General features: G+C 48.6%; 1 protein-coding gene across 1 annotated transcript; it reads left to right on the plus strand.

The window, feature by feature from the left end:
- Positions 1-2,412: 2,412 nt before the first annotated feature.
- On the plus strand, positions 2,413-9,992 carry LOC114795610 (coiled-coil domain-containing protein 6-like). Its single transcript, XM_028989115.1, has 9 exons — positions 2,413-2,734; positions 3,286-3,435; positions 3,751-3,879; positions 4,724-4,827; positions 5,032-5,192; positions 5,588-5,744; positions 6,656-6,756; positions 8,958-9,079; positions 9,329-9,992. The coding sequence occupies exons 1-9, from the start codon at positions 2,477-2,479 to the stop codon at positions 9,482-9,484; spliced, it is 1,338 nt and encodes a 445-aa protein (XP_028844948.1). The 5' UTR covers positions 2,413-2,476; the 3' UTR covers positions 9,485-9,992.
- Positions 9,993-10,591: the final 599 nt, after the last annotated feature.

The following is a 10,591-nucleotide window of genomic DNA, read 5'->3' on the forward strand; positions in this document are numbered from 1 at the left end:
AAATCTGCAGAAATAAAGGTAAAAGGTGAAGACGAGACGGAACGTCAGGGTGAGTTTGTACTCTCTTGTTCTGTAAGTCTGCAGAAATAAAGGTAAAAGGTGAGGATGCGATGGAACGTCAGGGCGAGTTTGGGCCCTCTGGTTCCGTAAATCTGCAGAAATAAAGGTAAAAGCTGAAGACGCGACGGAACGTCAGGGCGAGTTTGGGCCCTCTGGTTCCGTAAATCTGCAGAAATAAAGGTAAAAGGTGAAGACGCGACGGAACGTCAGGACAAGTTTGGGCCCTCTGGTTCCGTAAATCTGCAGAAATAAAGGTAAAAGCTGAAGACGCGACGGAACGTCAGGGCGAGTTTGGGCCCTCTGGTTCCGGAAGTCAGCAGAAATAAAGGTAAAAGGTGAGGACGCGACGGAACGTCAGGGCGAGTTTGGGCCCTCTGGTTCCGGAAGTCAGCAGAGATAAAGGTAAAAGCTGAAGACGCGACGGTTCCGTAAGTCTACAGAGATAAAGGTAAAAGGTGAGGACGCGACGGAACGTCAGGACGAGTTTGGGCCCTCTGGTTCTGTAAATCTGCAGAAATAAAGGTAAAAGGTGAAGACGAGACGGAACGTCAGGGTGAGTTTGTACTCTCTTGTTCTGTAAGTCTGCAGAGATAAGGGTAAAAGGTGAAGACGCGACGGTTCCGTAAGTCTACAGAGATAAGGGTAAAAGGTGAGGACGCGATGGAACGTCAGGACGAGTTTGGGCCCTCTGGTTCTGTAAATATGCAGAAATAAAGGTAAAAGGTGAAGACGCGACGGAACGTCAGGACAAGTTTGGGCCCTCTGGTTCCGTAAATCTGCAGAAATAAAGGTAAAAGGTGAAGACGCGACGAAACGTCAGGACAAGTTTGGGCCCTCTGGTTCCGTAAGTCTGCAGAAATAAAGGTAAAAGCTGAAGACGCGACGGAACGTCAGGGCGAGTTTGGGCCCTCTGGTTCCGGAAGTCAGCAGAAATAAAGGTAAAAGGTGAGGACGCGACGGAACGTCAGGACAAGTTTGGGCCCTCTGGTTCCGTAAATCTGCAGAAATAAAGGTAAAAGGTGAAGACGCGACGGAACGTCAGGACAAGTTTGGGCCCTCTGGTTCCGTAAATCTGCAGAAATAAAGGTAAAAGGTGAAGACGCGACGAAACGTCAGGGCGAGTTTGGGCCCTCTGGTTCCGTAAGTCTGCAGAGATAAAGGTAAAAGGTGAAGACGCGACGGAACGTCAGGGCGAGTTTGGGCCCTCTGGTTCCGTAAGTCTGCAGAGATAAAGGTAAAAGCTGAAGACGCGACGGAACGTCAGGGCGAGTTTGGGCCCTCTGGTTCCGTAAGTCTGCAGAGATAAAGGTAAAAGGTGAGGACGCGACGGAACGTCAGGGCGAGTTTGTACTCTCTGGTTCCGTAAGTCTGCAGAGATAAAGGTAAAAGCTGAAGACGCGACGGAACGTCAGGGCGAGTTTGGGCCCTCTGGTTCCGGAAGTCAGCAGAAATAAAGGTAAAAGGTGAGGACGCGACGGAACGTCAGGGCGAGTTTGTACTCTCTGGTTCCGTAAGTCTGCAGAGATAAAGGTAAAAGCTGAAGACGCGACGGAACGTCAGGGCGAGTTTGGGCCCTCTGGTTCCGGAAGTCAGCAGAAATAAAGGTAAAAGGTGAGGACGCGACGGAACGTCAGGGCGAGTTTGTACTCTCTGGTTCCGTAAGTCTGCAGAGATAAAGGTAAAAGCTGAAGACGCGACGAAACGTCAGGGCGAGTTTGGGCCCTCTGGTTCCGTAAGTCTGCAGAGATAAAGGTAAAAGGTGAAGACGCGACGGAACGTCAGGGCGAGTTTGTACTCTCTGGTTCCGTAAGTCTGCAGAGATAAAGGTAAAAGCTGAAGACGCGACGAAACGTCAGGGCGAGTTTGGGCCCTCTGGTTCCGTAAGTCTGCAGAGATAAAGGTAAAAGGTGAAGACGCGACGGAACGTCAGGGCGAGTTTGGGCCCTCTGGTTCCGGAAGTCAGCAGAAATAAAGGTAAAAGGTGAGGACGCGACGGAACGTCAGGGCGAGTTTGTACTCTCTGGTTCCGTAAGTCTGCAGAGATAAAGGTAAAAGCTGAAGACGCGACGGAACGTCAGGGCGAGTTTGGGCCCTCTGGTTCCGGAAGTCAGCAGAAATAAAGGTAAAAGGTGAGGACGCGACGGAACGTCAGGGCGAGTTTGTACTCTCTGGTTCCGTAAGTCTGCAGAGATAAAGGTAAAAGCTGAAGACTCCAGGGAGAGTTTAAATTCTCTGGTTCCGCACCTGAAAAATGAAGATGGAACCTCAGAATGAATGTGGACTGTGCAGAAAATGTCGCGACTCCTCTGGGCCGCCAGGTGGCAGCACCTTCCGCACCCGCCGCGACTTCCAGAAGGAGCGGCTGCTCTCCCCCCGCGCAGGCCGGACCCAGCGCTCCTCCTGCGGCCTCGCTGCGATGGCGGACAGCGCGAGTGAGAGCGACACCGACGGAGCCGGGAGCGTCTCGGCCGCTCCTCTGTCCTGCTCCGGGGCCTCCGTCTCCGGTAAGCCGGGCGTGGTGATCTCCCAGTTCCGCCTGGAGGAGCTCACCAACCGCCTGGCGTCGCTTCAGCAGGAGAACAAGGTGCTGAAGATCGAGCTGGAGACGTTCAAGCTGAAGTGTAAAGCGCTGCAGGAGGAGAACCGCGACCTGCGGAAGGCCAGCGTGACCATCGTGAGTATCCACGGGCAGTGTCGCGGGTGGAGCCGCCCGAGCAGTTCGGCCATTTTCAGCGCGTATCAGTTCAAATCTGGGCAGATGGATCACCAGGGACCGTCCAGGTGGCCGGATGGACCTGATGAGCGTTGAAATCCACCCTGCAGTCTGTGGCCGTACTGCGGATAATGTTCCTGGGTTATAATTAGGGGTGCGTAACGGCAAGGATCTCACGATATGATACGTATCACGATACGATTATATCGCGATATATTGCGATTCTGCACAATATTCTACAGTGCACTGAAAATGAAAAAACAGAGATGATATAAAAGGTGCCGTGGATCACATCACATTAACAATTCGGGCAAAACAACAGAACTCAGAACTGAATTTTTGTCTAAATCTGTTTAGAAAAATGTCAATACTTAATGTCCCTGTATCGAGTCAATATCACCATGTAAAATATCACAAAGTATTGCTGTATCGAAATTTTCCAACACCCCTCATTATAACCTACACAGTGTTGATATAGATGATATAAATGTCTTATTTATTGCCATCCTTAGCAAGCAAGAGCTGAGCAGGAAGAGGAGTTCATCTCCAACACGCTTTTTAAGAAGATCCAGGCTCTGCAAAAGGAAAAGGAGACACTTGCTGTCAACTATGAGAAGGAAGAGGAGTTCCTCACTAACGATCTGTCTCGGAAACTCATGCAGGTACGGACTACAGCACCTTCAGGCCTGAAGATTGGGTGCCCACCATGAGATGCTGGTCTGTGCTTCTAGAAAACATCAGGGCCACTGCTCCTCCCAGTGACCTACTGCTGGGCTCTCGATAGGCGTCAGCCGCAGGATGGTGGATCACCCGTGTTTTATAAGAATGTAGAACTGTGTAGAAAAGTGACTGTCTTTGCACATCAGAATCAGAGGTTTTCAGCATTTGCACGGGATGTGCAGAGTTCTGACATGTTCTCTCAGAGTTCCTGCAATGAATCTGTGTGTGTTGTTGATCCCGTGTGTATCACCCCTCAGCTTCAGCATGAGAAGGCCGAGCTGGAGCAGCACCTGGAGCAGGAGCAGGAGTTCCAGGTCAACAAACTGATGAAGAAGATCAAGAAGCTGGAGAACGACACCATTTCCAAGCAGCTGACCCTGGAGCAGGTGAACCCTGATCCTTGTCTAGAAGCTCCTGAGGTTCATTTAAAAAAAAAAAAAAAAGAAAAAGTGATACATAGCACATGGTGCACACAGTGAAATTTGTCTTCTGCATTTAACCCATCACCCTGAGTGAGCAGTGGGCAGCCATGACAGGCGTCCGGGGAGCAGTGTGTGGGGACGGTGCTTTGCTCAGTGGCACCTTGGCGGATCGGGATTCGAACCGGAAACCTTCTGATTACGGGGCCGCTTCCTTAACCGCTAGGCCACCACTGCCCACATGGTCCTGAACTCGGGGGTCCATCGAGCTTGGTAGCGCTTATTAGCTTTTTGGTGTCTCTTACACATGGTGCTGTGAGTGCTGAAGGGGTCTTTATTACAAGCTGATTGTCTCTTCAAGTTCTGTTGGTTGCACCTTAGCATGATTAGTTTTGTTTTATTGTTTTACGTTGATTTGAGGCTCGAGCACATATTTATAATTGTGTTTCTGAATCAAACTCTACTGGAAACACCTCAATCTCCCATTTATTGTCAGCTCATGTGGAGAACTGCGATGGAAACGACACAGTCACATGACCTTGCTCAGTATGTCCGGATGGTCAGTGAATCACAAAGGCCGTCAGATTCATGGATTAAATGGATCGTGCTGGATACTCGAATAGTAACCAGAGTAAATGAGGTTTTAAATTGCAGAGGATAAAACAGTCAAGCAGGTAAAATGGTCTCAGTTCGAAACTCAGGACCCGCCTGAATATGTACTGACACCTGGTGAGCAGTTGGAAGGTTGACTTCGTGTTCGGACTGGATGGATTGAAATCTGGTGCTAGTGAAGTGACTGTTCTTTTCGCAGCTGCGGCGTGAGAAGATCGACCTGGAGAACACCCTGGAACAGGAGCAGGAGGCTCTTGTCAACCGGCTGTGGAAGCGCATGGACAAGCTGGAGGCTGAGAAGAGGTACAGCACCAGTCACATGACGACGTCACTTTTTAAAGCTTCAGAGCTCTAGAAGCAAGAAATAAGGTGCTGATGTGGAGGCTCCGGCACCATCGGACTGACTGAATGGGTGTAATGTGGAGAAGCAGGGTTGTGTGGACCCGGTTTGTGGTTTGGCATCTTCATCCGTTTTGCGTAGAACTTTTCTTGCTGTTACTCTGACAGAATCCTGCAGGAGAAGCTCGACCAGCCGGTGTCTGCTCCCCCGTCTCCACGGGACATCTCCATGGAGGTGGACTCACCAGAGAACATGATGCGACACATTCGCTTCCTGAAGAGTGAAGTGGAGAGGCTGAAGAGGAGTCTGCGCACCACAGAACTACAGCGTGAGTGTCTACAAAGGTCACTTCCTGGTGACCTCCACCTGCCACCACGTAGAAAAAAAATATGCAGAATTAGTTAATATTTTAATACACCTTGTAATATAATGAGCTTGAGAGTTAGTAGGGTGGTAGTAGCCCAGTGGGTAACACACTCGCTTATGAACCCAGGTTCAAATCCCACTTACTACCATTGTGTCCCTGAGCAAGACACTTAACCCTAAATTGCTCCAGCGGGGGACTGTCCCTGTAACTACTGATTGTAAGTCGCTCTGGATAAGGGCGCTTGATAAATGCTGTAAATGTAAATGGTTATTGAAGAAAATAAAAACGTCCTGACTACCCTGACCCTCTAGAGGGCGGCGTCACATCAAACAACCAAATGATCCTCCCTTTCTCAGACACAGAGAAGCGCGCTCAGTACATCGAGGAGGAGCGGCACATGCGGGAGGAGAACATCCGTCTGCAGAGGAAGCTCCAGAGAGAGGTGGAGCGCCGGGAGGCTCTGTGCAGGCAACTTTCCGAGAGTGAGAGCAGCCTGGAGATGGATGACGAGAGGTACACGCCTGTGTCCGTTGCGTGCCTCATATCACATGCTCTGCTGTTATGCAATGAGAGGTCTTTTGGGTTCAGTGGGAAATATAGATCCGTAACAATCACCAATAGCAATCACATCACTGACAAAACACTACAAAACAGTCCAGGACTGGTGCTTGGGGTAGTGTCCTAGTGGCTAAGATACTCACCTATGAACTACAAATTTCCCAGGTTCAAACTCCACTTACTACAATACTGTCCCTGAGCAAGACAATTAACCCAGAGTGTCTCCAGGAGAGTAACTGCCCATTGTACGGCACTCTAGATAAGGATGTCTGATAAATGCCAGCTGTAGACAGATCCATAACCATCACTGGCACCTACAAAACGGTCCAGGACAAATAGCTACAAAACCATCACTGGCACCTACCAAACGGTCCAGGACAAATAGCTACAAAACCATCACTGGCACCTACCAAACGGTCCAGGACAAATAGTTACAAAACCATCACTGGCACCTACAAAACGGTCCAGGACAAATAGTTACAAAACCATCACTGGCACCTACAAAACGGTCCAGGACAAATAGCTACAAAACCATCACTGGCACCTACCAAACGGTCCAGGACAAATAGCTACAAAACCATCACTGGCACCTACCAAACGGTCCAGGACAAATAGTTACAAAACCATCACTGGCACCTACAAAACGGTCCAGGACAAATAGTTACAAAACCATCACTGGCACCTACAAAACGGTCCAGGACAAATAGCTACAAAACCATCACTGGCACCTACAAAACGGTCCAGGACAAATTGATACAAAACCATCACTGACACCTACAAAACGGTCCAGGACAAATTGATCCATAACCTTCATTGTCCCACAGAAAAGTCCATTGTGTGTTCAGCACTTCTCTTTCTTTCTTTAGGTATTTTAATGAAATGTCTGCTCAGGGTTTGAGGGCCAGAACCGTGTCCAGCCCCATCCCCTATACCCCGTCCCCCAGCTCCAGCAGACCCATTTCTCCAGGTTTGTGCCACAGAGATCAATAGCCAATGTCTACACATCATAGGGAACCTGCCTCCTCTTTTACAGTAAACTCTTTTAGTTTTTTACTGGTAACCTCTAAATAATTTGGCGAATTTCTAAAATGTGTTGTAGGGTTGTTAGAAAATATTGATGCAGCAATATATCGCAATATTGTATCGATACATATCGATATTTTTGTATACAAATCCAGTCCTCCAGGAGGTGCTGTCCAGTGTTTTCTATAGTGAGGTCATCAGAAATGAGAATCTGCATGCGACTACAACCTCCACTCCTGTAGATGGCGCTGTATATCTTAGCGTATCCTGATCTGTGTGTCATAATGTGCCTAGGAGGAGGGAAACATTTTTTTTTTCTAAAAACAAATAAAACAAGCCTTCAATCCGCTGGGTCATGGCATTTCCCAAGTGCAGCACGCACATGGGAAATGACTCACAATTAAGAAACCGAAAATATCACAGTCGCCCCCTAGTGGCTCGCTGCAGTACAGGTGAAGGGATTGTTATTGTGAAACTGCAGAACACAACAAAACGCGGTGCGCATGAAATGTGTCCTCTGCATTTAACCTAAGTGATCAGTGGGCAGCCATGAAAGGGGAGCTGTGTGCGGGGACGATGCTTTGCTTGGTTGTACCTCAGTGTCATGTTTGTGGCTCTGGATTCTTTATCTGCTAGGCCACCACTGCCCCTATTGAGTCTGCTAACATTGACAAAGCCATAAACTTGGGAGGAATATTAATAATATATTACTTAAGATTAATTTTGTTTTTTAGAAGAGCATCTGGCTCTCAGTGTCTGCCAAGAAAATCTCGGGCCCTTGGAGGAATGTAGTTGACGACCCTGGCGTAGGGTATTAAATGTGACGAAAGTGGCCTTAAAAAAGGTCTTAAAAAGCCTTAAATGTGGCTTCCTTAAAGCGGCAGATACCCTGCAGTAAACAGCCGGATTTCATGTTCCCTCCTGAGACAGACGATCTACACAATTTGTTTTTTTTTTTTTTTTGGGTGGTCTTAAGGTGATAAAGATGTGAAGATCTCTGAAGGTAAAAGGAAAACATTCATCTAGACTCTTCTCCGTCTTGGCCCCTCGGTGGTGGAATGAACTTCCCCTCGAGGTCAGAACAGCTCAGTCACTGAGCACCTTCACACGGCAGCTCAAGACCTTCCTCTTTAAAGAATATTTAGATTAAATTGTAATTTTCTTGTTGTTGAACCGAATCTACAACAGAGTGAATAAAATAGATGTATTCATAGTTGGGGTCCTAGTGAACCGGAATTGATCTCTTCATCGATGGTAACTTGAAAGCATGTTGTAAGTCGCTCTGGATAAGGGCGTCTGCCAAATGCCGTAAATGTAAATGTGAATGTGACGTCTGACCTCGCTACAGTTGTTCATTGTGTGGCAGAAGAACTTTCTGTGCCTCCCACAGCTTTCCTGCTTCATCCTCATTTCTTTGTTTTCCTGATGCTCTCATGGTGTGCAGTAAGTTTTTTTCTTTTTTTTTTTAAGTTCCTGTTTCTAAATTGGGGTTAAAGAACATGCAGTTCTTATAAAGAGCACCTTTGAGATGCCTTGGTATGTTGTGTAACAGTGGCCTGATTGGTGTGATAAAAGGGACATCAGGTTACTGCGCCGTTTTGTCCTGTCATCATGTCCCACATATCACACACACGCTCGCACACACACACTTTTACAAGCTGACGATGTTGCGGCCAGAAGGGTGGAGTTGAGGTGGGTGTTGTGTGGTTTTGTGTAAATCGGCAGCCCGAAGAACAGGGTAATGCTGATGAAGCGTTCAGGACAGGGTCAGAGTTCACTCCAGGCCGGTCTCCTTCAGCTGACTGCTTGCTCAGGGTTTTTTTTTTTTTTTATCCACTTCCTCTGACCTGGATATACCGAGCAGCACGTTACTTTCCACCGACACCCGTATTCAGAAATGTGCATGAACCAGTTCATCGGCTGAGTGCTGCCTTCCTCACAGCGGTGTGTCACCCTCGCAAGTGACAATGTGAGCAAGTATACGGTTAGGAAGAGAGAAGCTTGTTCCACCTTCAGGTGATGCTCGGCTTGTGTAGACGAAGAAGTAAAATTCTTTATTACGTAGGCTGTCTGTAGGTTGAATCTGATTGGCTGGTGGCCCGAACACACACACACGTCTTATTTACTACATCTTTCTGCCTGCAGGTCTGTCCTACGCCAGCCATACGGTGGGATTCACCCCGCCCGCCACGCTGAGCAGAGCGCCCCTTCCCCACTACACCCCCCCTGGTCTTCATGTCCACCCAGGCTCCTCCCACGGTGTGCAGGTAACAGCCAATGAAGTTTGGAATAACGAAAACCAGAGGACGTAATGTTCTCCTCATTCGGGCAAAAGATCTGTGGTCCATCGAGCGGTCCAGCGCGATCTGTGTTGAGGAGTGTTAAGTGGGGTGGGGGTGATGTAGACAAACTCCCATTTTGATGTCCTGTGTGGAACCGTGGATCTGCCACTCCAGCATCAGATGTGCTGACGATGAAAAGAAGTTTTATTCTTTTCTTCTGTTTTTCCACCACAGAGGCCATCGCCCAGGAGAAGCAACAGTCCTGACAAGTTCAAGCGGCCGACCCCGCCCCCGTCCCCCAACACGCACCCACCACTCCCTCCTCCTGTCCAGCCCACGTCCTCCTCCATCTCCATGCTGCACCCGCTGCACTCCCCTGCTCAGCCTTAATGCATGACGCTGCTTCTCCACTGGGGGGTGGAGGTCATGGAGAAGAACAGGAAGTGTGTGGAGCAGTGATGGACTGGGACTGGTGTCTTTGTGTAAAACAATTGACCTGTGTGTGTGTGTGTGTGTGTGTGTGTGTGTGTGTTGCTCTGGACAGTGCTTGTAAGGGGGTGCATCTAACGCTAACAGAATGATGTTACTCAGCTCTAGATGTTCTAGAACGTACCTGCTGGTCCCCCGTTTGAACACCTGCGATCCTAGTAGCCCGCCTTCAGACAGACACCCCCTGGCGTGTTTAATACCCGGGACCCCTGATAAAGTCTAGTAATGCACATGAGCACCAGGGTCCCGAAAAGAAACGCTTTCTTTTGTTTTTGGATTGAGTTGACATGGTGGAGGTCGGACAGGAAGGTACAGGTGTAGATTTTAGTGCCCCCCTCCTTACTATAAATGTCTTATTAATGTTCAACAGTGTCCTGAACCTGATCTGATTAAACGCTTGTAAAGATAATTCTTTTTTTTTTTTTTTTTTAAACCTGCACACTCTTTATCATGAAATATTACATAATAGAAAAAAAAATTATCGACTGTGCGTGTCTCTATTGTGACTCTGATGCAGAATGAATTTTGCCCTCAACTGTGACGTTAATCTGCCCTCCGAAAAATTTCATTCTAAGCAGCTCTGGCCTGCAGCCCACCCACCGGTCTCGTCTGCTTCAGACTGGTTCAAGCTAGTCCTGGGGTCAGAAGGTCCATAATCATAAGGTGTGTGTGTGCACGCTGCTCTACAGGATGGAGTGAGATGGAGGAGACTTGGGTCTGTTTATTCTCCTCGTACAGTTGGGGGTCTGCGGGGTTCTGAGCAACTCAAAACAAGTCCAGCAGCGGTCCATTAAGGAAGTGGGTGACCTTTGACCTCTGTCTGTGGAGAAGCGTAACACTCCTGATCCCGCTGGCTGGAGAGACGGGACTTGGTAGACGGCCAGGCTGGAGGTTTCAGGCCTGCTGAGGACACTGGGAATAGATTTTTTTTTTTTTTTTTTTACCGCATAAGTTCTGATCAGTCTGCCCAGATAACACAGCCCGGTCCTCCAACTGCAGCAGGAACCC

The sequence above is a fragment of the Denticeps clupeoides genome, chromosome 8 (genome assembly GCF_900700375.1).
Source record: "Denticeps clupeoides chromosome 8, fDenClu1.1, whole genome shotgun sequence".
Taxonomy (NCBI): domain Eukaryota; kingdom Metazoa; phylum Chordata; class Actinopteri; order Clupeiformes; family Denticipitidae; genus Denticeps; species Denticeps clupeoides.

Bases quoted from the DNA above. Each gene is read 5' to 3' on its own strand.
- LOC114795610 (XM_028989115.1), top strand. From the start codon at position 2,477: ATGGCGGACAGCGCGAGTGAGAGCGACACCGACGGAGCCGGGAGCGTC. The intron at 2,735-3,285 runs GTGAGTATCCAC...TGCCATCCTTAG, and splicing joins GGAAGGCCAGCGTGACCATC to CAAGCAAGAGCTGAGCAGGA. The intron at 5,745-6,655 runs GTACACGCCTGT...TTCTTTCTTTAG, and splicing joins CTGGAGATGGATGACGAGAG to GTATTTTAATGAAATGTCTG.